The sequence below is a fragment of the Lithobates pipiens genome, unplaced genomic scaffold, assembly GCF_037356315.1.
Source record: "Lithobates pipiens isolate NorthernLeopardFrog02 unplaced genomic scaffold, aLitPip1_a1.2 Scaffold_22, whole genome shotgun sequence".
Taxonomy (NCBI): domain Eukaryota; kingdom Metazoa; phylum Chordata; class Amphibia; order Anura; family Ranidae; genus Lithobates; species Lithobates pipiens.
In genome coordinates this window covers 319,264,794-319,291,196 of record NW_027507784.1, presented here as the reverse complement: position 1 = coordinate 319,291,196, position 26,403 = coordinate 319,264,794, and the positions used below count along the sequence as shown (strand labels likewise).

Genomic DNA, 26,403 nt, shown 5'->3' with positions numbered 1-26,403 from the left:
CTATACTGCAGCAGTCCTTCAGCGGTATAGGGACTGACGTACAGTCTGCTAATCACTAACACACAACCTGCTTGTTCCACAAAAGTTCTTATAAGGACTGGTAACTTGGTATAGGGTGCTACGGTACATAGGCTTGAGTGCGGTACAGTCTGCTGTTCTGTAAGGACCGCTATCGGTCCACAATAGATAGGGTTGACGTGCACCACTGCTGACCGCTGCCCTATACTGCAGCAGTCCTTCAGCGGTATAGGGACTGACGTACAGTCTGCTAAACACTAATACACAACCTGCTTGTTCCACAAAAGTTCTTATAAGGACTGGTAACTTGGTATAGGGTGCTACGGTACATAGGCTTGAGTGCGGTACAGTCTGCTGTTCTGTAAGGACCGCTATCGGTCCACAATAGATAGGGTTGACGTGCACCACTGCTGACCGCTGCCCTATACTGCAGCAGTCCTTCAGCGGTATAGGGACTGACGTACAGTCTGCTAATCACTAACACACAACCTGCTTGTTCCACAAAAGTTCTTATAAGGACTGGTAACTTGGTATAGGGTGCTACGGTACATAGGCTTGAGTGCGGTACAGTCTGCTGTTCTGTAAGGACCGCTATCGGTCCACAATAGATAGGGTTGACGTGCACCACTGCTGACCGCTGCCCTATACTGCAGCAGTCCTTCAGCGGTATAGGGACTGACGTACAGTCTGCTAAACACTAATACACAACCTGCTTGGTCCACAAAAGTTCTTATAAGGACTGGTAACTTGGTATAGGGTGCTACGGTACATAGGCTTGAGTGCGGTACAGTCTGCTGTTCTGTAAGGACCGCTATAGGTCCACAATAGATAGGGTTGACGTGCACCACTGCTGACCGCTCACCTATACTGCAGCAGTCCTTCAGCGGTATAGGGACTAAGAGTTTTGTCACAGGGTCATTTAAAAAATGACATGCAGAGGAAGAGGCAGGCCCTTCCGCAGGGGTGGTAGGGGTAGGGCAGGAGCAACAGGCTTGAGCCAAAGTGGGAAGTTGCAGAAGGTGCGTTCAATTACTTTAAAGGATGCACCAGACTTGGTTGAGTGGCTCGCTCAGCCTTACTCTTCTGCACCCTCCTCATCCTCTCGATCTGCACCCTCTTCTTCACTCTCTGCTATGTGCACCCCCAAAGACACTACCACCAACAACACGACCACCACCACCACCACCACCACATACCTTCCGCTTGAGTCACTGGAATTATTTTCCGATCCATATCAAGAGGACATTTCTGATGCGCAGCCACTCTTGGTATTGGATCAGGAAGAGGAGGTAGCAACAAGCGCTACTCAGCAGTCTGACGCCAGTACCCAGATCAGCCCAAGGAGGAGGTTGGTCCCCGGTGTTGCTGCCTACTCCGAGATCTCTACTTATAGCGGTGGGGAAGGTGACGTTGATGATGACGTGTCTAGTGATGTCACGTGGGTGCCCACAAGAGAGGAAGAGGAGGGGAGTTCAGAGGGAGATATGGACCAGCAGATAGGGAGGAGAAGCAGCAATGACTTACATTGCACAGCAGGGACAAAGCAGACTGCAAATGTATCAGGAGCGAGTCATCGACCATGTACGGTCACATCTGGCGCTCCCAGGACACCGGCACATGGCTCCGCAGTGTGGGCTTTTTTTAACGTGTCCGCTGCTGACAATAGCGTTGCCATCTGCAATCTTTGCAGTCAACGCGTTAGTCGCGGTAAGCCCAATACTCACCTAGGGACGACCGCCTTAAGAAGGCACATGAGCAGCCATCACCGAGCCCAGTGGGAGCAACGGAACACACAAAGCCACACTGCAGGCTCTCACCGTCCAGCCTCGTCTTCTACTTCTCCTTCTCCTCTCTCCTCACAATTGTCCTCCACTCCACCTTCCATCACGCCAAGCTCACATTTTTCTGCAAAAAGGCAGGCTTCCGTGGGCCTAATGTTTGAGCGTAAAAAAATGATGATGCCGGATAACCCTCTTGCCCAACGGTTGGCGGCTGGCTTGTCAGAACTCATAGCCCGCCAACTACTGCCATATAAACTGGTGGACTCGGAGGCCTTTCGCAAATTTGTGGCCATTGGAACACCACAATGGAAGGTCCCAGGAAGGAAGTATTTCTCAGAGAAGGGCATCCCAGAGCTATATGGCCATGTTCAGCGGCAAGTGAATGTATCTCTGGCACACAGTGTCGGTGCCAAGATACATCTGACCACAGACACGTGGTCTAGCAAACACGGGCAGGGAAGGTATATCAGTTTTACTGCCCACTGGGTGAACCTTCTGACGGCCGTCAAGCATGTAACCCGTGGCACCCGTGTAGATTTGGTTTTACCGCCACGGATTGCATGCAGGCCTGACTCTTCTTCTCCTCCTCCTACTCCATCCTCCTCCCTCTCCTCCTCAGCTGCCTCCTCCTTTTCCGCTGCTAGCGTCTCTTCCACTGCACCGCCCAAGCTCCCCAGAACCTATTCCACATGCCAGGTGAGACGTTGCCATGCCGTGCTGCGTCTGTTGTGCCTGGAAGCAAAGAGCCACACTGGCCCGGCACTCCTTTCAGCTTTGCGTTCACAGGCAGATGAGTGGCTAACACCGCTCAATTTGACAGTTGGTAAAGTGGTGTGTGACAACGGTGCCAATCTGCTTAGCGCATTGAAACAGGGCAAAATCACGCACGTGCCGTGCATGGCACACGTCTTAAACTTGGTCGTGCAGCGATTCCTTGTCAAATACCCTGGGGTCCAGGACATCTTGCGGCAGGCAAGGAAAATCTCGGCCCATTTCAGAAGATCTTACACGGCCATGGCTCGCCTTGCTGACATTCAGCGGCGACACCATCTGCCGGTCAGACGTCTTATTTGCGATTGCCCGACGCGATGGAACTCAACCTTCTATATGCTTGATAGGCTGCTCCAGCAGAAACGTGCAGTTAACGTCTACCTGTATGAACTCTGCGAAAGAAACGGTTCTGGGGAGCTGGGTTTTTTTTCACCGCGCCAGTGGCTGCTCATGCGCGACACATGCAGACTTCTGCGGCCATTTGAGGAGATCACCAAACTGGTCAGTCGCAGCCATGGCGCCATCAGTGACATGGTACCTTATGCCTTCTTTCTGGAGCGTGCATTGCGTCGTGTCATTGATCAGGCTGTGGAGGAGCAGGAGCGGGAAGATGAGGAAGTCGCAATGCTGGATGAATTCCCAGGGGGGGCTACTCTATCTGAGACAAGTCAACAACAGGAGTCTGATGAGGAGTCAGAGGAGGATGGTGCCGGGGCGGATGAGCAGGAGCAAGAAGAGCATGCTTTAAACCTTTCTGGGATCCCTGTTGTGCGAGGATGGGGAGAGGAGAATGAAGAGGACGACATTATCCTGGATGATGAGCAGGAGCCAGGCCACCACACCGCTTCCACTTTAGTGCAAATGGGGGCCTTCATGCTCCAGTGTTTTAATAGGGACCCCCGTATAAAAAGCATGAGGGTCAAGGACCAGTACTGGGTGGCAACGTACTTAGACCCCCGGTACAAACACAAAATGGCGGAAATGTTACCGCCGTCGCAGAGGGCTGTCAGAATGCAGCACTTCCAGGCCTTGCTTCGAGAAATGCTGCATTCTGCTTTTGCGTGCGCTGGCAGAGGAGCAATTCCCACTCCCAGAGAAGGATTTGCGGGTACCAATCCAACAGCGCCTGCAAGAAGAGGCCGGTTTGAAGATGTGTTGGTGACTTCGGATATGAGGTCATTCTTTCAGCCGACCCATCGACAGGTGTCATCCGGATCCAGCATCAGGGAACGCCTAGACCGTCAGGTGTCCGACTACATTGGGTTAACGGCCGATGTGGACGCTCTGAGGAGTGATGAACCCCTAGACTACTGGGTGGGCAGGCTTGACCTCTGGCCAGAGCTTGCCCAATTTGCAATCGAACTGTTGGCTTGCCCCTCATCCAGTGTCCTGTCCGAAAGGACGTTCAGCGCAGCAGGGGGGATTGTGACCGATAAGCGTACTCGCCTAGCTCACCACAGTGTTAACTACCTCACATTTCTAAAAATGAATGAGGCATGGATCTCGGAGGAATTCAACACATGTGACCAGTAGACCATGTATATGTCTATAAACTATTTTTTTAATCAAGCACACAGACCTTCTTAATTCATTTGGCTCACTTCCTTGACCCAAAAAAGCACACCGTACTATATGCCCCTACCCTCCTCTTTGAAGAGGTTGAGCGGTGTCATATTTCTACTGGGGCTGCTTATGATATCCCTGTGCTGTGCTGACTTCCTCCTGGGGGTTCTTATTATGAAGGGATCACACTATCCCTGTGCTGTGCTGACTTCCTCCTGGGGGTTCTTATTATGAGGGGATCACACCATCCCTGTGCTGTGCTGACTTCCTCCTGGGGCTGCTTACGGTGCTGCTGTCAGCGCTGTATGTCACGGTGCTGCTGTCAGCGCTGTATGTCACGGTGCTGCTGTCAGCGCTGTATGTCACGGTGCTGCTGTCAGCGCTGTATGTCACGGTGCTGCTGTCAGCGCTGTATGTCACGGTGCTGCTGTCAGCGCTGTATGTCACGGTGCTGCTGTCAGCGCTGTATGTCACGGTGCTGCTGTCAGCGCTGTATGTCACGGTGCTGCTGTCAGCGCTGTATGTCACGGTGCTGCTGTCAGTGCTCTGTATTACGGTGCTGCTGTCAGATGCCTCTATCACGGTGCATGTGTCATTCCGGTATGTCACGCTGCTGGTGATCATCTCCTGCACCCTCTTCTTTGCCTACCCTGGTCCCTGACCTTCCCTCTCCTCCATTGCCTTCATTAGCTCCATAGTCCTGAATTGTTAGAACAATTTCCCAAATAAAATAAAAATGCTTGTAGTTATCGATCCCAAATTCACCTCATACATGTATTATGTCATTGTCCAGATGGTGGGACTACGTTTTACCCCCTAATAATTACCACGTGGCCGCAAATTCGACATGAAGGTTTGCAAAGTTCGCCTCCCATTGAAGTCAATGGGGCCCGCGGCGAACGTTCGGTTTCGCGAACGTTTGGGTCCGTTCGCATTTCGCGTTCGCGAAACGTCCCGTCGGAAGTTCGTCCATCACTACTCACCAGTGTCTCTTTGGGCTTTCAGTTCTTATCAGCGAGTGCATAAAATGATACGCTGGTTTGCGCAGCTGGCCACAGAGGTCAGGAGAGACCAGATTGTCTCTCCTCACCTCTTTGATCTAGTAGTTACTTCCAGTCTTGGGTGGAAGTAACTATTTGTATTTATTTTTTTAAAGCATAAGATCAATGTTTTTTTTTTTCTTATCTATTGCTTTTAACCCCTTCCGGACTGCCCACCGTCGTTATACGTCTGCTGTTTGAAGAGGAGTATCGTTGTTATGGCAGCATCTAGCTGCCATAACCCCGTTATCCTCTTCTTCAGTGAGCTGTCTGGTTTCAGATAAAAGTGGTCTCTGTGGCGGATTCCCCACAAGATCACTTTTATCGGCGGTGGGAGAGGGCCCCCCCCTCCCACCGTGCTGCGGTGCCCTCCACCGCTTACCGGATCCACCGGCAGCGGTGGAGGCGAACGGATCTTCACTCTTGCTGGGCATGGAGACAAGTGACGGGAAGATGCCCCCACCCATCTCCATAACAATATAGGGCGGAAGCGACATCAAAACGTCTCTTCCACCCATAACTCTTAAAGGGCCATTTAACCACTTGATTACTGGGCACTTAAACCCCCCTCCTATCCAGGCCAATTTTCAGCTTTCAGTGCTGATGCACTTTGAATGACAATTGCGCAGTCATACAACACTGTACCCAAATAAAATTTTTATATTTTTTTTCCCCCAAATAGAGCTTTCTTTTGGTGGTATTTGATCACTGATTTTTTATTTATTTTTTTCAAATGTAAAAAGACCGATTTATTTTTTTACATTTTGTTATAAAATGTTAAAACGGGTCATTTTTGTCTGTCATTGATGTACGCTGATGAGGTGGCACTGATGGGCACCGATAGGTGGCAGTGATGGGCACTGATGGGTGGCAGTGATGGGCACTGATCTGTTACACTGATAGGCAGCACTTCTAGGTGGCACTGATTGGCACCACTAGTGGGCATTGATAGGTTCCACTTGTGGGCTCTGTTAGTGAGGCATAATTGCCTCTTCCTTTTCGGGACCGATGTCCCGTTAAGATGAGCCGGTGATCGGCTATTTTTTTTCTCCTCCGCTGTCAGCGTGAGGAGAAAAAAAAACGATCACCAAGCTTTTGTTTTAATCATGTGATCAGCTGTCATTGGCTGACAGCTGATCACATGGTAAGGGGCCGGGACCGACCCCTTACCCGGATCGGTGATCATCCAAGTCTCAGTGACTCGGTGATCACAGTGTGCAGGGAGCATTCACAGGGGAGGCCGTCATATGACGGCCTCCCGGGAATTCAGGTCCGCGCTGTAGCCGTCATTCGGCCATAGCGTGGATGTCAAGTTGTTAAAAAAAAAATGTAAATGTCAAATTATTTTTTTTATTGCATTTTAGTGTAAATATGAGATCTGAGTTCTTTTTGACCCCACATCTCTTATTTAAGAGGTCCTGTCATGCATTTTTTCTATTACAAGGGATGTTTACATTCCTTGTAATAGGAATAAAAGTGACACCATTTTTTTTTTTTAAACAGGTAAAAATTTAAAATAAAAGCCCTAGACCTCCTCTGTAACTGAAAACATGCAACCTGTAGAATTTTTTAAACATCGCACATGGAGATTTTTAAGGGTAAAAGTTTGTCACCATTCCACAAGCGGGCGCAATTTTGAAGCGTGACATGTTGGGTATCAATTTACTCGGCGTAACATTATCTTTCACCATATAAAAAACAAAAATTGGGCTGACTTTACTGTTGTCTTATTTTTTTAATTTAAAAAAAGTGTATTTTTTCCAACAAAAGTGCGCTTGTAAGACCGCTGCGCAAATATGGTGTGACAGAAAGTATTGCAACGACCACCATTTTATTCTCTAGGGTGTTAGAAAAAAATATGTATAATGTTTGGGGGTTCTAAGTGATTTTCTAGCAAAAATTTTTTTTTTAACTTGTAAACAACAATGCTCAGAAAGAGGCTCGGTCCTTAAGTGGTTAAAGGTAGAGGAGATATTTGGGGTCGTATAGACCCCAGATCTCTCTATAAAGAGGACCTGTCATACATTATTTCTATCACAAGGGATGTATCCACAGTTCTCGTGATAGGAATAAAAGTGATCAAACAAATAATAATTAAAGTGCCTCGCGTAGAAGTGAGTGCAGACATAAGTCTCGCCCGCATATGTAAATAGCGGTCGCACCACACATGTGAGGTATCGCATGAACATCAGAGCGAGCGCAATAATTCCCGCGCTAGACCTCCTCTGTAACTCTAAACTGGTAACCTGTAAAAATATTTAAAGCGTCGCCTATGGAGATTTTTACGTTTCGTCATTTGTCGCCATTCCACGAGAAAGAGCAATTTTGAAGAGGGACAGTTAGATATCTATTTACTCAGCATAACATTATCTTTTATATTCTGTGCAAGACTTGTAAACACCAACCAATCACACTCCTCCTTATATTACTTCCAGCCAATAGGAGGTGAACGCTGAGCGGTTGCTATAGCACACCTATAGAATGCTTCTTGTCAGCACATGAAGTGATTGGCTCCCACACTCCAGCTATGCTGTACAGGGACTGCAAGAAGCTGATACCAGGTCACATTCAAGAACCTACACTTCTTCCATTTAAAATATATATTTTGTTTTACATATTAATGATTACAGAGCTGCATTATATCTGCTTAGAGTTCCGCTTTAACCGCTTAAGGACCGCCTCACGCCGATATACGTCGGCAGAATGGCACGGCTGGGCACAAGCACGTACAGGTACGTTGCCCTTTAAGTGCCCAGCCGTGGGTCGCGAACGCGCTGCCGGTGGCGCACTCGTGACCCGGTCCTGAGCTCCGTGGCCACAGGACCCACGGACCCAATCACCGCCGGTGTCCCGCGATCAGGTCACAGAGCTGAAGAACGGGGAGAGGTAAGTGGAAACAAACCTCTCCTCGTGCTTCCTAGTGAGCCTGTCACTGATCTTCTGTTCCCTGTCATAGGGAAAGACGATCAGTGATGTCACACGCCAAACCACGCCCCCCAACAGTAATAAAAAACACACACACACTTAACCCCTACACTGCCCCCTAGTGATTAACCCCTTCACTGCCATTGACATTTTTACAATAATCAGTGCATTTTTAATCGAGCTGATCCCTGTATTAATGCCAATGGTCCCAAAAATGGATCAAAATTTTTCCGACGTGTCCGCCATAATGTCGCAGTCACAATGAAAATCGCTGATCGCCGCCATTACTAGTAAAAAAAATTATTAATAAAAATGCCATAAAACTATCACCTATTTTGTAGACGCTTTAACTTTTGCGCAAACCAATCAATAAACTTATTGTGATTTTTTTTTTACCAAAAACATGTAGAAGAATACATATCAGCCTAAACTGAGGAAAAAAAAAGTTTTTTTTATATATTTTTGGGGGATATTTATTATAGCAAAAAGTAAAAAATATAGAATTTTTTCAAAATTGTCACTCTATTTTTGTTTATAGCGCAAAAAATAAAAACTGCAGAGGTGATCAAATGCCACCAAAAGAAAGCTCTATTTGTGGGGAAAAAAGGACGCCAATTTTGTTTGGGAGCCACGTCGCACGACCGCGCAATTGTCAGTTAAAGCTACGCAGTGCCGAAATCGCAAAAAGATGCTTGGTCCTTTAGCTGCAAAATGGTCCGGGGCTTAAGTGGTTAATTTTGTGCACTTCTAAATATTTTTTTTTATCACCTTTCAGAGTGTTTAGGGGTAAAAGTCTGAACCTCCTCGGCTCTGACCCTGCTCCTCCTGGATGTATGTAGCCAGATTCTTGGCGCTGCCCAGAGGTCTTCTGCATCATGGCTGGTCACCCTGTACCCAGTGCCCCCACTATAACCTGGATTTTAAAAAAGTCCAATAAAGGCTCAACTTTGACAACGTGTATCTTTTTTGTTACATTGTTTATTTGTATGACAAATTTGTGAAACATAATTCTTGAAAAGTATCTATAGAAGAAAATAGAAATGTAGGCAATCACAGGGGAGACTTCTGGAAGAAAGGAATGTGCTTGTGCTGCTTATTTTTGGATAAATTCTAAAGCCTCATACACACTAATGCCCTGTACACACGGTCGGACTTTCCGACGAAAAATGTGGGATCGAATTGTGTTGTCGGAATATCCGATCGTATGTGGGCTCCATCTGACTTTTTCCGTTGGAATTTCCAACACACGAAGTTTGAGATCTGGATCTAAAATTTTCCGACAACAAAATTCAATCGTTTAAATTCCGATCGCGTGTAGACAATTCCGACGGACAAAGTGCCACGCATGCTCAGAATAAATTACAAGACAAAAGCTATTGGCTACTGCCCTCTTTATAGTCCCGTCGTATGCGGTTTACGTCACCTTGTTCTGAATGATCAGATTTTCTGACAACTTTGTATAACCGTGTGGATGCAAGACAAGTTTGGGCCAAAATCCGTCGGAAAAAAATCAGACGGATTTTGTCGTCGGAATGTCCAACCGTGTGTACAAGGGATATCAGTTTTTCTGCTGAGTTTTTCCTTCAGATTTACCAAAACCATGTAGTAGAAGGGCCTGCCTGATTGCATATAAATTGAAACTCCTAAGGTTTGACCTCATATTATATGGTTTTGGAAAATCTGAAGGATAAACTAATAGTGTGTATGGGGCTTAAGAAGAATTCCAGGTATGGATATTTTATACACTTTTATTTTATACAGAATCACAGTATATATAAAAAATAAGATGCAAAGTGGTTGGAGGGAAGCTTCAGAATGGCAAAGATGTTTTATAACAAATCATATGACCGACTGCAGTTCCTCTTTAAGGAAATCCATTGCCACCCCTTGTGAGAATGGTAATACGTTACAAGTATGGCACGCATGCTTATTTTTAATGGCACCCTAAAGCATTAAAGCAACACAATCAGAGATAAACAGTCAGCTGAACATCATGAAGTCCAATGCTTGTAAAACCTTCCAGAACAACAGTACAAGCTGCACAGAGCCCAGGCCTGATCACTAAGGGTTTTCACCTACCACTGGGCCTGCTCACAGTGATGGGCGAAACGCATCGGAGGAGGTCCCCTTTGGGGCGTCATGTAGCTTGTCCTGGAATAGTAACACTTTACAAGTGCATGGTGATTTTTTTTTTAACTGGTAGAACATACAAGATTTAAAGAAGAATTCCAGGGATGGATAGTTTATACATATTTGTGGTTACATTAGTCTAGCTTGGACCAATGTAACTATGTACAGTATAGACCAGGGATCTTCAAACTACGGCCCTCCAGCTGTCGCAGAACTACACATCCCATGAGGCATTGTAAAACCCCGATATTTACAGACATGACTAAGCATGATGGGAATTGTAGTTTTTGAGCAACTGGAGGGTCATAGTTTGAGGACCCCAGTATATACTGTATACCATGACTTTCTGATGCCCCTGGAAGCTGGAAATCAATGTAGCAGACTCCACTACTCTAGTGATCTCCACTTGCTCCTGGGTCCCATCCTCAGTGACTGCCCTGCTGCATTGTGAACTTGGGAGGTCGGCTGCTCAGCCAATTAGCATTTTCTGAATGGATGCAAATTATTCTGTGATTGGAAGATGTGGAGAGGCGTGGCAGTGATGTCACACTCTCCACCTGATTCAGCGTACAACAACACTTACTTACAACATATATATGTATTGTTTCATTGTATTTATTATTTAATTCATATGTAGATCAGGGGTGTGACCTTTGATCTGCATTTGACATCACTCGCTTACTATTTAACCCCTTAGATAACGCTAATGAGCCCTAATTAACGCCTTTCTCCCCTGCTCCATTCAACTGTAACTTTTCTGCTTTTTTTAGTTCTATTTTTTTACTATTAAAGGGTTTGTAAACCCTCCTGGCTTTTCACCTTAAAGTGGAGTTCCGCTTAAAAAATGTTTTTAAAGTCAGCAGCTACAAATACTGCAACTTTTAATAATCAGACACTTACCTGTCCCACGGTCCAGCAATGTGGGGGAACGAAGCCCCGCTCGCCTCTCCCTCCTCTCTGCGGCGCCGGAATTGTAAGTGGGGACGCCCAGCTGTGGCTTCACAGCCGAGCATCCACTGCACATGTGCGAGCCGTGCGGCGTGCCGTGACTGGCCAGGCAATCATCTGGGACCTGTGACTTGTCCCAGATGATTGCCGAAAGGGAGGGAGGTAGAGGTGATCTCCCTTTGGGTGCCGCGGTGCTCCCAGAGGAAGTGGGAGCTGGGACCCTCTAAAAAGAGGGCATCCGCTCCCCCCCTAAAAAAATGACATGCCAACTGTGGCATGTCAGAGGGTCACCTTCCCTTAAAGTGGAAGTTAAATTTTTGGGTGGAACTCCACTTTAACCAATTAAGCCCGGACTATTTGGCTGGCCAAAGACCAGAGCACTTTTTGCAATTTGGCACTGCGTCGTTTTAACTGACAATTGCGTGGTCGCGCGATATGGCTCCCAAACAAAATTGAGGTCCTTTTTCCCCCACAAATAGAGCTTTCTTTTGGTGGTATTTGATCACCTCTGCGGTTTTTATTTTTTGCGATATAAACAATAAAATTTGCGACAATTTTGAAAAAAACGCATTATTTTTTACTTTTTGCTATAATAAATATAGCCCAAAGATATATAAAAAAATATATTTTTTCCTCAGTTTAGGCCGATATGTATTCTTCTACATATTTTTGGTTAAAAAAAAAAAAATCGCAGTAAGCGGTTATTGATTGGTTTGTGCAAAAGTTATAGCGTCTATAAAATAGGGGATAGTTTTATGCATTTTTATTATTCTTTTTTTTTTTTTTTTACTAGTAATGGTGGCGATCAGCGATTTTTATCGGGGCTGCGACATTATGGCGGACACATCAGACATTTTTGGCACGATTTTGGGATTCTTCACATTTATACAGTGATCAGTGCAATTAAAAATGCATTGATTACTGTGTAAATGTGACTAGCAGTGAAGGGGTTAACCACTAGGTGGAGCTGTAGGGGTTAAGTGTGTCCTAGGGAGTGATTCTAACTTTGGGGGAAAGGACTGTGTGTGACATGACACTGATCACCGCTCCCCGATTACAGGGAGCTGTGATCAGTGTCACTACATACCTCCCAACTTTTTGAGATGGGAATGAGGGACACCTATCAGCAAAAGTATACAGGCATAAGACACACCCCTTAATGGAGAATTTTACAAAAGAACAAGATTGGTTAAACCCACACAAGTGCTTTTTCTAACACTACTATTCCTTCATATTGGCTTTTGGAATTTACAAATGCAGCAATTTAGAAATCAGATGAAAGGTTTAGCGCTGGAAAACACTTTTTGATAGATAAAAAGTACATTTTATATACATCTATATAGATCAGACCAAAATGAGGGACAAATGAGGAGGAATGAGGGACAGAGGGACATTACCCCAAATCAGGGACAGTGGGGAGGTATGTCATTAGGCAAAACAGGGAGATGCTTGTTTACATCAGCATTTCCCCGTTCTTCCTCTCTGTGAGACGATCGTGGGTATCCCCGCAGACATTGAGTCCGTGGGACCCGCGTTCACACTCACAGAGCTCCCAGCGGGCGTGCGCCCGCTAGGCTTGTGCAATTCGTTTTGTAACGAATCGAAATTCGGCCGAATTTTGCATCTTTATTTTTTTATTTGGACATTCGGATGCATCCGAATGTCCGAATAAAAAAATAACCAATTACAACGAATACGAAAGAAATATAACAAATGAATTCGAATGAATTCGACATGATTCGAAATTATTTCAACCGCATTCGAAATTATTTCAACATGATTCGACATTATTTCAACCGCATTGGAAAATATTTTGTGACCTGATTTTAGGGCCATGTATCTCGAGGTCACTTGGTGCTAGACACTTCAAATTTGGATATGTTGTAGTGCTAGTATTATTGTGTTTGCATACCAAATTTGGGGTTTCTAGCTATAAGTGACCCCGAGATATGTGGCCCCAAAATCGGGTCGCAAAATGTTATTAGTTATTAGAGCAGAGAATGACATTTTGCGACCCGATTTTCTTCCAAATTTGAAGTGTCTAGCACCAAGTGACCCCGAGATACATGGCCCTAAAGTCGGGTCACAAAATATTTTCGAATGTGGTTGAAATAATGTTGAATCATGTTGAAATCATTTCGAATCCGGTAGAAATATTTTCGAATTTGATTGAAATATTTTCGAATTCGGTAGAAAACTAAACGAAATCCGAAAACGAATTTAAGAAAGTTAACGAATATAACTAAACGAAATTAATGAATTAACAAATTAAAACGAAACGAAACAAAACAAATTTTTTCCTTTTGCACATGTCTGGCGCCCGCAAGCCGCCTCTTAAAGGGCAAAGTACAGGTACGTTAATCTGCCTGTACGTGTCCTTCTGCCACAGTATATCTGCGTGATGCGGTCGGGAAGCTGTTAATGCATTCTCTGCATTAAGGAGAAAAACCTCCTGTGATGCAGCACCCCCCCTCCCCCCAGAGCCCCCCCCCCCCTTACTTACCTGAACCCGGTCCAGCGGCTCTAGCCGGTGTCTCGTGTCCTGATTGGATAGATTGATAGCAGCACAACAGCTATTGGCTCTTGCTGCTGTCAATCAAATCCAGTGACATGGGAGCTGGGGGCAGGGCCGAGTTTTGCTGTCTGTGTCAATGGAAGCAGCAGGACTCCGGACCGCGCCCGCACGTGTCCCCCGAGGGAGAGCAGCTCTCAAATGGGTCACTAGAAGAGGAGGAGCCAGGAGCGCCATTGAGGGACCCCAGAAGAGAAGGATCTGGGGCACTCCAGAAAAGGAGGATGGGGGCTACTCTGTGCAAAACCAACTGCACAGAGGAGGTAAGCATGACATGTTTGTTTGTTTTTGTTGTTTTTTGTTTTTTTTAAACAAACCTTTACATATCCTTTATCTTTTCTTTTTCAATGATTTTGTTCACTTCTTTTTTTCAGTGAAGCAAATGCACAAAACACCTTCTTTTCTATAGTAAATACTTTTGCCATGCTTTGTGCCAGGAATTTCATTTTAGATGCGGCAGATTATAGAATGAATTGTATATGTACAGTAAATCTACAGTAAAACTTCTTTTGAAAAAATAGGACTATGGACCGGTACTGTGATATTGGCCGCCCCTAATGTTAGCTGAATTCTCCTTTAAAATAAATACAGAAAAACATAACACTGATAAAAAACGTAAAAAAAAAGTAAATTTTTCTTTTATTGATTTTTTTTGTCTGTTAATTCTATAGAAAATATTTTTTTTACAAATTGATGTTGCTAAAAGAGAAGTCTAGCCCTAACCACAACCCCCAACCACCGCCAAACATTTTATATATTGCAGCTCACCAATCATTGGATGTGGTGGCTGCATTAAAGTGGCTGTGAACCTCAGACATGAAATCTGAACAAAGCATAAAACGTTTTTTTCACCGCCCCCTGCCAGCGCACTGCCCCAGTGTGAAAGCATTCATTGATTTCAATGAAACTAGGTTTTCATGAGCTTTTCAGGTGCTTTTTTTTTTTTTTGCGTGAAAGCGCCTGAAAAGTGCCTCCATGTGAAATGCCACGTACACACGATTGGAAATTCCGCCAGCAAAAGTCCGATGAGAGCTTTTGGTCAGAAATTTCCGACCATGTGTACGCTCCATCGGACTTTTGCTGGCCGAATTTCCGCCAGCAAAAGATTGAGAGCAGGTTCTCTATTTTTCTGCCGGAAAAAGTTTTGATTGGAAATTCCGATCATCTGTAGCAATTTCGACACGCAAAATTCCTACGCATGCTCGAAATCAATTTCACGCATTCTCGGAAGCATTGAACTTCATTTTCTCGGCTCATCGTAGTGTTTTACGTCACCGCGTTCTTGACAGTTGAAAGTTCAGAGAACTTTTGTGTGACCGTGTTTATGCAAGCCAAGCTTGAGCGGAATTCCGTTGGAAAAACCATCATAGCTTTTTCCGACGAGAATTCCGATCATATGTACGCGGCATAAGTGTCATTTCTGTCTGCTGCCTCGTTCCTCTGCTATCTGCATGAGTCACTTCTGACAAGTTTTCCTGACACCAAGAGAAAAATGGTGACAGGGGAGGAGATTCAGCACACAACCAGCTGAATGACAGCCTCCGCTCTGTTCCTGTGTGCTCTGTGAATGGGGGGGAGGGGGTTGTCCCTTTCCTCCAATCATCTCTCAGAGCTCTCCTCACTAACAGTGGCGGCTGCTGTTTTTTTTTTTGGGGGTGGCACCCCTCAGTTTGTTGGTCGGTGGCACCCCCCCTTCCCTGGCACTTACCCCATCAGTTGCAGGCAGGTGGGTTCCTATGGCCAGGTTGCAGGCTGCTATGGGTGGCGGGCAGCAGCCGGGTTGTGGGTTCCTATGGGCGGGTTGTAGGCTCCTACGGGCGGTGGGCAGCAGCCGGGCTTGTGGGCTCCTATGGGCGGGTTGCAAGCTCCTATGGGCGGCTCCTGTGTCCTCATTGCTTCACGGCGGGCCTCCTCCTCCTAGGCGTCCAATAGGATCGCCTGTCCTTTCAGCCAATCGGGTGACCGGTGTCAAAACCCGCTTCCTGATTGGCCGGGAGGAGGATTAGTGTTGTAACACACCTGGGTGGGCTTGAAGCACACTCCCTGTGACCCGAGCCCATCCTATATTGAAGCCTATTAGAGCCTCTGGCTCTAATCAGTGCTTCAAATAAACAGCCCCTCCACATTGGAATCCATGCACCGGTGTCCTGAAAGGGGCTGGACACACAGATAGTAGACATGTGCGATTAGTTTCGTACAAAACGAAAATCGAAAATTCGTACAAATTTCGGGAAATTCGTACAAATCCGAAATACAAATTTTTATGCATACGAATTCTGCACGAATTATGAAATTTCGTTTACGAATTTCGGATCCAAATTCATAATAAAAATTCGTAATTGTTACGAAAAGTTAACGAACCTAAAAGTTAAAACCCAGGAAGTCAGCACAGCACAGGGATGGTGGGAGCCCCTCATAATGATAAATTCATCATAACGAAACGTAGTCAGACTTCCTGGGTTTTTAACCTTTAGTTTCGTTAACTTTTCGTAAAAATAATGAATTTTCCTTATGATGAATTTATCATTATGAGGGGTTCCCACCATCCCTGTGCTGTGCTGACTTCCTGGGTTTTTGACTTTTAGGTTCGTTAACAGCACAGGGATGGTGGGAGCCCCTCATAATGATAAATTCATCATAAGGAAAATTCATTATTTTAAAGAAAAGTTTACGAATCTAATGAAAATTTGTATTTCGCACGAATCCGAATTCAATTTAGGACAAAAATTACGAAATACAAATTATTTTTAATACGAAACAAAACAAATTTTTTGACAGTGCCCATGTCTAGGGACGGGGGAGGGGGGGGGGCGGACCATTGTAAGCACCCCTCCCTTTCAGTGTTAAATGGTTTGTCTTAACCCTCTAGCTGCTAAATCTGCTTGTTCTGTTGAAAAACAACAGACTTACTGGTGGGATCACCAGGTGAAAATTAAGAAGGACAGTCTAAAAAAAAAAAAAAGAAAAGACATTTAGGAATTGGTAAGCTGCAATATAATAAATGTTGGTTTTGGGGTTTAATGTCACTTTGAGTAAAGACAAAGTTATTTCTAAATAAAGAGGCTGGTAGTGGAAATGTAGATTTGCTCTGGTACAGCGGGGAAAGGTTACACCATTGCTCAGCATTTAATTGCTGTGTGCCTTTTTCTGTCCTAGTGACCCACCCCCCCCCCCCCCCTATTCCTCTCATTTCTTTTACTGGTTGTCATTGAAACACACAGTGGAGGGAAATTGCTTCATATACAATAAATAAAGACTTGACAGAGGTTCTAATACTTTCTCAGAGTGTATCCAAAACTACCAACCATGGAGTGAGGTTATTTATAGAAAAGGGGCATCTTAAAAAATAAAAGAATAAACATTTTTTAACAACTCTCAAGCCAGTTGTTTAAAAGTGACAGGTCCTCTTTAGACTATCTTCAATGTAAATACTGGTCTGCCTCCATTTAATGGCCACCTCCACTCCCTTCCTTCGCCTTTGGTGACACCGGGCCCGTATTCCGTGCCGCCTCCAGCGCGGTGACCCGCTGGTACAGTTCCTCCAGGAGCTCATTGTGGCCATTCAGTAACTCAGTGAGAGCTGCCACCTTGTGGGCGAGTTGGGTATTGCTGATTTTGACCTTCTTGCGCCCCGTCATGTTTTCCCGACAAGTCTTTGTGCTGCAGGGCCTGTGAGCCGGCGGCTCGGAGATGGTCTGGTTTACTTCTGTATGGTTTGCGGGCTCAATGGCGTCAATGGGGGCTTGGTTTGCAGATTCTGGTTTTAACGTTTCTTCCATGTTTTCCAGTTTTTTTTGTATCGAGGCCATCTGATTCTCTATGATGTCCAATCTGGCCGGCACTCGGCTGAAGAGTTCAGTAATATTTTCTTTTAGTTCTGAAAAAGCAGATTTGGTTATAAGGATCAGTGCCGGAACAAGGTCATCTAGAGTCTAGGGCAAAAATACCCCACGGCCCCCCCAAAAAGCAAGGTAATTTAGATCCCAGGGCAAATATACCCCACTGCGCCCCCCCCAAAAGGAAGGTAATTTATATCCAAGGGCAAACATACCCCACTGTGCTCCCCCCCCCCCAAAAAGGAAGGTCATTTAGAGCCCAGGTCAAACATACCCCACTGTGCCCCCCCCCAAAAGGAAGGTACTTTAGAGCGCAGGGCAAACATAACCCACTGTGCCCCCATCCTCCCCAAAACGAAGGTAATTTAGAGTCTAGGGCAAATATACCCCACTGCCCCCCCAAAGGAAGGTAATTTAGAGCCCAGGGCAAACATACCCCACTGCGCCCCCCCCCAAAAGGAAGGTAATTTAGAGCGCATGGCAAACATACCCCACTGCGCCCCCACCTCCCCAAAAGGAAAGTAATTTAGAGTCTAGGGCAAACATACCCCACTGGGCCCCCACCCCCTCAAAAAAAAGGAAGGTAATTTAGAGCCCAGGGCAAACGTACCCCACTGTGCCCTCACCCCCAGGGCAAACATACCAAACTGTGCCCCCTCCCCGCAAAAAAATATGAGTATCATCTGTCAGCAGAAATCCGCCCCCACCCCCATAAAAAAACTGCACAATCTGCATTACCCCCTAAGCATAAATTCCCCCTCCTCCCAATATATATCTGCCCCCTGCAAACACAAATCTCCCTCCCCCAATCCTCTTTCAAGCTCAAATCCTCTCTCTCTCCAAAGCCCCCCAAGTTACCCCTCCTAGCCCAGATCCCATACCCCTCAAATTTTCTCTCCAAGCACAAATCCTATCCTCTCCCCCCACTCCAAACCCCCCCCCCCCTCCCAGCACTAATTTTTCTCCCTTCTACCACAAATCCTACCCTCCAAATTTTTCCTCCTAGCAAAAAATACCCCCAGTCATCCCTCCTAGCACAAATTCCCTCCCCCCACTACCATATCACGTCTTCTAGCACAAAGCCCCCAAATCGGCTCTCTTAGCACAAATCCTCTTCCCCCATCCACCCCCCCCCCCCACGCAAATGCTCCCCAAATCACCATTCCTTCCAACCTCCCCTAATTTCCCCTCCTAGAACAATTCTTATCCCCTGCCACCCTCCAAATTCACCCTCCCAACACAAATGCCCCCTCCAATGTCCTTGCCAGCACAAATCGACCCCCCTCGAAGCTCAAATCCTCTCTCTCCAAATCCCCCCGCCAATAACAAAAAATCACCCCCTCTAGCACAAATCCTCACCCCTAATCCCCCCTACCAGCACATATTCTTATCCACTGCCACCCTCCAAATTTCCCCTCATAGCACAAATATCCCCCAATCATCCCTACTAGTGCAAATCCCCCCAAGAAATAAAAAATACCCCCCTAGCACAAATTCCCCCCGCTACCGTATCACCTCTTTTAACACAAAACCCCCCAAATCCCCCCTCTTAGCACAAGTACACTTCTCCCATCCCCCCTCCCAATACAAATCCTCCTAAATCACCATTCCTAGCAAACCTCCCTAATTCCCCCCCCCCCCCCCCCGGCATAGGCATGCACAGAGGGCGTGCCAGGTGTGGCTGGGCACACCCTAATCACTACATGCGGTGACGATGTAAACTGGGTATACACTAGTAGAATTTTGTTTGACATTATTCATTGTAAAAAAAAAACTGTTTGTGTTTCTAATCATTGGTGGGGTCAAATTAATGTCTGTTTTTGACTGCAGTGATGGAAATTTTTTCTTGAATCTACAAATTTCGAACAATATATGCGGTTTTCGTTAAAATTAATTCTTTCCAAAATCAAATGTTAAAGCAAAATTAATTTTGAAGTATTTTCAATGGACAATCAAATGTTTTGAGAATTTTTATATGAATTTTTCGTTCCAAATTCTACTAGTGTATCGTCTACCCAGCTTTGGTCACCAATTTCCTCCATTTGTGGTGCCTTCAGAGCTTCTGGTCATCATACTCTGATCTTACCCCTTATATTAGGCTGTATGCCTAAAGCTGGGCCATACGTGACTCGATATTTCAGCCAACTCCTGCTGAATCGGCTGAATTTCCAGCTGTGGGTGGCCCTCTTGGCATAATAAATAATTGAAGAAGCCGGCTGGAAATTTGCCAGCTAAACAGTGACTGCAATCAATCACATGCAGATATTTAAGTAGCCATGAGTGCTACGGCTGCTTAACCACTTCAGCCCCGGACCATTTGGCTGGCCAAAGACCAGAGCACGTTTTGAAAAATCGGCACTGCATCGCTTTAACTGACAATTGCGCGGTCGTGCGTTGTGGCTCCCAAACAAAATCAACGTCCTTTTTTCCCACAAATAGAGCTTTCTTTTTGTGGTATTTTCTCACCTCTGTGTTTTTTATTTTTTGCGCTATAAACAAAAATAGAGCGACAATTTTGAAAAAAACACATTTTTTTTACTTTTTGCTATAATAAATCTCCCCCAAAAATATGTTAAAACATTTTTTTTTCCTCAGTTTAGGCCGATACGTATTCTTCTACATATTTTTGGTAAAAAAAAATCACAATAGGCGATTATTGATTGGTTTGCTACAAAATAGGGGTTAGTTTTATGGCATTTTTAGTAATAACTTTTTTTTTTTACTAATAATGGCGGCGGTCAGCGATTTTTATCATGACTGCGATATTATAGCGGACACGCCGGACAATTTTGACACATTTTTGGGACCATTGTCATTTTTACAGCAATCAGTGCTATAAAATTGCACTGATTACTGTAAAAATGACACTGGCAGTGAAGGGGTTAACTACTAGCTGGCTAGGTAGGGGTTAAGTGTGTCCTAGGGAGAGATTTTAACTTTTAGGGGGTGTGGCTGTGTGTGACACGTCACTGATCTCTGCTCCCAATTACAGGGAGCTGTCAGTGTCAGTGGCACTAGGCAGAACAGGGAGATGCTTGTTTACATTAGCATCTCCCTGTTCTTCCTCTCCGTGAGACGATCGCGGGTATCCCCATAGACATAGAGTCCGCGGGACCCCGTGATCCTACTCTCGGAGCTTGTGGCAGGGTCGCTACCACGCGGCGGCAGATTCAAAGGGACGTAAAGGTATGCCCATTTGCCCATTCTGCCGATGTATAAGTACATGCGGCGGTGGGCAAGTGGTTAAAGTGGAACTTCAGTCATTTTTTCCTCTTTCCATCTATTAAATCTTTTGCCCTTGTTGTTTTAACTTTGGATATTAAAACATTTTTTTTCTGCTACTAAACACCTTTTACAGCCCACTTCCGGTTTCTTGTCTGGGAAAAAGCCTAGGCTTATGATATCATGCACAGCTCTCTCACTCTCGTGAGAGTTTGCCGGGGAGGGGGGGGTGAGTCATAAGAGGGCCAATGAGAGCTGCAGAGCTGGAGTCGTGCCTCTGTGTGTCTGTGTAAATCCAGGAAATCAACAGGCAACAGCTTCAGCTGCCCACAGTTAAAATGGTTGCAGCCAGACTCAGTGGAGGGAGATTTGGAGGGAGATTTCAGATGCATATTTGGCAAGTACAGAATCACAGTATATATAAGATAATATGCAAAGTGGTTGGAGGGAAGCTTCAGAATGGCAAAGATGTTTTTATTACAAGTTATGTGAGTAGACTGCAGTTCCTTTTTAAGTAATTACAAGATTATTGCTAAATTAATAGGCACATAGCAGAAATGTAAAAATTGCTCCATAAAGGGTATACAGGTATAAGGGAAAATATGTACCGTGGCAGGACCCAGCAGACGTTCTCGTCATCCTCTTCACTTTCCTCCATGCCTCTTCCTGCTCCTTCTGCAAATTTTGGAACTGAAGCCATAATTCAACCAGTCCAATGTACATCCTGGGGACAGCCTGAAACACGGAGTGATAATTGACTCAATGTACAGGATCTGAGAGCCAGCTGATATGACACTGATACTGTAACTTCTACACTAAACGTCTACACTAAAATGCTATGCCTATGTTGACCAGACCATTATAACCTATGGCTTTACGTTTCAAGCACAGGTTCCCTTTAAGAGCCCTTTCACACCACACTGCCCAGAGTGTGGGCGGTAAAACGCCGCCATTTTTAGCGTCGCATTTCGGCCGCTAGCGGGGCGTTTTTACCCCTCGCTAGCAGCCGAGAAAGGGTTAAAACCACCGGCGTTTTGCCGGCGGTATTACATTTCAATGGGGAGCAGCAGTGGAGGAGTGGTAAACACACCACTCCTTCACCGCTCCAAAGAAGCTGCTGGCAGGACTTTTTCCTGATGTCCTGCCAGCGCACCGCTGTAGTGTGAAAGCCCTCGGGCTTTCACACTACATACAATTGTGCAGCTTCTTTAGGGCGGATTGCGGGCGCTATTTCTAACGCTATAGCGCCTGCAAAACGCCCTGGTGTGAAAGGGGTCTAAGGGTTAGTACATCCAAAATGGATTATTCAGATTTTGGTAGATGCAGGACTCTGATGCCGCGTACAGACCATCGGAATTCTCATCAGAAAAGCTCTGATGATTTTCCCGTCGGAATTCCGACGAAATTCCGCTCAGACTGTCTTCCCTACACACAGTCACACCAAATTCCGAGATGCCAAGAACGCGGTGACGTACAACACATACGACGGGACTAGAAAAGGTAAGTTCAATAGCCAGTAGCCAGTAGCTTCCATCTTGTAGTTGAATCTGAGCATGTGTGAGTTTTTGCGCAACGGAATTGCATACACATGATCGAAATTTACGATAGAACGTTTTTCCATCTGGAAAATTGAGAACATGCTATCAAATTTTTGCTGGCGGGAATTCGGCCAGCTAAATTCCAATGGAGCATACACACGGTCGCATTTGCCAATGAAAAGCTCTCATCGGTCTTTTGCTGGCCAAAATTTCGATCGTGTGTACGCGCCATGAGAATGAAAACCCCCTGCCAGCTTCTTCTATCTGCCAGCTTTCATTATTAGGAATTGTATTATGAAATCTGTATCCTTGGTGCTCAGAATGACCTAAATGGAGGCACTTTTTGGTAATTACTTGAAGCAGCAGCTTTAATTTAAAGAGACCCTGTCATCTTATCCATTTAGGGCATGTAATAGGGTTGTTATAAAACCCACCGCATGCCCACCTTTTTCTTACCTTCACAATTCTGCCCCACTGCTCCATCTCTGCCACAGCTGCTGCAAAATACCTGGTGTAGGGGCTTACACTGGATGATGATGTCACCCCCTTTTGTCCTGTGACAGTGTAAGGGCCAAACAGTTGGCCGCTAAACCTAAGCACTGTATCAGGGCGGAGGTCACATGTTCCCCTATACCTTAAAACAGGGGTCTCCAAACTACGGCCCTCCATTTGTTCAGGAACTACAATTCCCAACATGCCTTGTCATGTCTGTGAATGTCAGAGTTTGGCAAAGCCTCATGAGACGTGTAGTTCTTCAACAGCTGGAGGGCCGTAGTTTGGCAGATCCCTGCCTTAAAGCACCAGGTATTTTGCAGCTGCTGCAATAGGAAGGAAGAAGGAAGGAGCGGCAGGTGAGTTCTGTGATGGTTAAGCATACATTATCCTTGTACAATTTTCCTTTATATTTACCAAAACCATAGATAATGAGGTCAATCCTAAACACTTTCCATTTGTATGCAATCAGGCATGCCCTTTACACTACATAGTTAGGGGTAAATCTAAAGGATTTTGAATAAGAGCCTTATGCCGCGTACACACGATTGGAATTTTGGTCGGAAAAAGCTCTGATGGTTTTTCCAACGGGATTCCGCTCAAGCTGTCTTGCCTACACACGGTCAAACAAACGTTCTCTGAACTTTCGACCGTCAAGAACGCGGTGACGTACAACACTACAACGAACCGAGAAAATGAAGTTGAATGCATGCGTCAAATTGTTTCCGAGCATGCGTAGGAATTTTGCGTGTCTGAATTTGTACAGACGATCAGAATTTCCAATGCTCTCAATCTTTTGCTGGCCGAAATTCCGCCAGCAAAAGTCCAATGGAGCATAGACACGATCGCATTTTCCGACTATCAGAATTTAGGTTTGCGTGTACGGGGCATTCATTTAAGGTGGTAATGGGGAAGATGGGGGGGGGGGGGGGGGGTTTAAACAAAACCTTGTAACTTTGCCATTAATATGCAAGGTGATAGAGTATCTTAAAAAAAATGTCACTGCTTCTAGTAATTACCAATAGTTCCCCAAACAAGTCTCTCTAGACCAGAGTTTCTCAACCAGGGTTCCTCCAGAGGTTGCTAGGGGCTCCTTGAGCAATGAGCTATTTTTTGCATCTCCAATAATTCCCACTGACACCATTGATCTTTTTAGCTATCCATAAGGGGGATCATTCTTCCCAATGACCTTGTCAATGAGCGTAAGGAGCATTCTTCCCACTGATCATCACACTAATGTATCATGAGTTGTAGATATAGTCATTTTTAGCAGGGGTTCCCTGAGACCGGAAAGCTATTTCAATGTAGACTATACAGCAATACAAGAGAACTTAAACTAGTCTTTCTCAAACGAAAGTAAATGTTGAGCTGACCTGTTTTATGAGTTCGGGCCTCCATCCTTGGAATGTTGGTTGGTCCACAATCTGGAGAGCCTGGTTAAGCTCTTTCCTGATATCCGCTTCTGAGAAGTTCTTATTTGGTAGCTGCCACCCAACATCTCCAGAAGAAAGGCCACAGAGGAGACAGAAGAAAATGCCAACCAGATTCCTCCGGAGCTTCATTGCAGTCATTCAGGTCATCCACTACAGGCAAAACTTGGACCCACACAAGACCTCTTGGAACACAAAGACACATTAACAGTGAAGAAAGGATGGATGAGTAACATGATCTCAGCTTCACCACCTCAATGACTTGTTATTCTTTGGTTATTTAAAGTTCTCGGCTCAGCAGGAAATCTTCTCCATATGACAAAGAGAAGAAGTTCACCCCGGGTGGGAAGACTTTCTCTAAACATACACTTTCTTCAAACATACACCAACAACTTCATGTTTGTTGTGTAACTAGTGTCAGAGCAGTTGAAGGCTTTCTAAAATGTAAACTTGATGCAAACTCTAGTACTGTCTAAAATTCTTTAACAAACAACTGTTTTCTTCTTTTTCATCCTTTTTTGTAACTCAGTACTGTTGATTTCCTCCAGCCTCTTTTAGCCACTTCTTGTCTACATACACAAACTCCAGAGTCAGCTGCACACATCATTATTCTGGGCTGACTTTTCCTCTATCGACAGCGGTGAACCATGTCTGTGCAATGTGTGCTGGCACGGTCGCTTGTTGGGCATGTGTGACATGGTGACAACGTGGGAGCACAATTGAGAGACGGTTGTCACCTCATAACAGGAGCACCCTGTTATGGTGTGGCATAGACCGACATCAGAGAAGGACCTATAGTCAATGATAAATGGTGAGGATGATATAGCAACACACTCCTTGTTCACACCATTGATCGCAGCATCTAACAAAACATCTTCCAGCTCTAATTTCTTTTGTGGCTTTAGATGGTATGTTACATGCTGAGAGCCACAAAGAAATCCTGCTGCCTTTTTCTCCCTCCTACACAATTCAATCCTGGCCCACTTTCATTAGCCAAAAGAAATATAATAATATTACCATGAAAGGACCAGTTGATTGTGTTTGCCTCTCAGTCCAAAAGTTCTTAATCCACCAATGGATAGATTACAGGCTTACTCGGAATCTGGGGCTAATATCAGCAAAATGCTAGTCATAATAAAAAAACAAGGAAGGCCTACCATGAAAGTGCCTACTATGAAAGAATCAGTTGGTTGTGTTTGCCATCCAGGCCGAAAGTTCCTAGTCCACCACTGGGTAGATTATGGGCCTCTTTAGAATCTGAGGCCGCGTACACACGGGCGGATTGTCTGTCCAACTTAGTCCGCTGAACAGTGTTTCAGCGGACAATCCGCTCGTGTGTGGGCTTCAGCGGACTTTTTCAGCGGACAATCTGACGAACAAAGTCTTACGGAATTTCCGTAAGACAGTCCGTTCAAACTTGGTTTTGTCCGTCCAAACTTGGTTTCAGCGGACAGTCCGCTCGTGTGTAGGCAAGTTGGACGGACTAAGTATGGCGCATGCTCAGAAAGGGTTTACACGGCCGAAGGTTGCATTGCAGTGTATAGGACGTCGTTTTTCTAGTCCCGTCGTACGTGCTGTACACGTCATCACGCACGCTTTCAGCGGACTGTCTGCTCATCGTGTGTGGTCAAGTCTGTTCATGCTAATTTTGAACGGACTGTCTGTCGGATTGTCTGCCGAACTTAGTTGGGCAGACAATCCGCCCGTGTACGCGGCCTGAGGCTAATATGAACAAAATGCTAATAATAATAGAAACACAAGTAAAGCCTACTATGAGGCCGGGTTCACATATGTGCAATTTATGTTTGCCTTCTAGTCCATATGTTCCAAGTCCACCAATGGATAGATTATAGGCCTCCTCAGAATCTGGGGCTAATATCAGCAAAATTCTAGTAATAATAAAAAACAAGGAAGGCCTACTGTGAAAGAACAAATTAGTTGTGTCTGCCTTCAAGGACAAAAATTCCTAGGACTCCCCTGGGTATATTTTAAGCTTCTTCTGGATCTGGGATTTATAGAATCAAAACATATATATTTGAAAATTTAAGTCAAATGAGCAAAAGAGAGCACCATTTACCTGGTATGTTACTGAACATATGGTGTAATTGTAAATCTGTATAAATCAGCTGGAGGATCA

The 26,403-nt window shown here is 45.3% G+C and overlaps 1 protein-coding gene across 1 annotated transcript; it reads right to left on the bottom strand.

Moving 5' to 3' along the window:
• Positions 1-16,921: 16,921 nt before the first annotated feature.
• LOC143924936 (uncharacterized) lies at positions 16,922-25,094 on the bottom strand. Its single transcript, XM_077449472.1, has 3 exons — positions 24,210-25,094; positions 21,415-21,541; positions 16,922-17,625 (listed from the first exon to the last, which is right to left on the bottom strand). The coding sequence occupies exons 1-3, from the start codon at positions 24,405-24,407 to the stop codon at positions 17,195-17,197; spliced, it is 756 nt and encodes a 251-aa protein (XP_077305598.1). The 5' UTR covers positions 24,408-25,094; the 3' UTR covers positions 16,922-17,194.
• Between the last annotated feature and the right edge of the window lie 1,309 nt (positions 25,095-26,403).

Bases quoted from the DNA above. Each gene is read 5' to 3' on its own strand.
- LOC143924936 (XM_077449472.1), bottom strand. From the start codon at position 24,407: ATGACTGCAATGAAGCTCCGGAGGAATCTGGTTGGCATTTTCTTCTGT. The intron at 21,542-24,209 runs GTCAGCTCAACA...TCCGTGTTTCAG, and splicing joins GGCCCGAACTCATAAAACAG to GCTGTCCCCAGGATGTACAT. The intron at 17,626-21,414 runs GTACATATTTTC...CTGCTTTTTCAG, and splicing joins GTCTGCTGGGTCCTGCCACG to AACTAAAAGAAAATATTACT.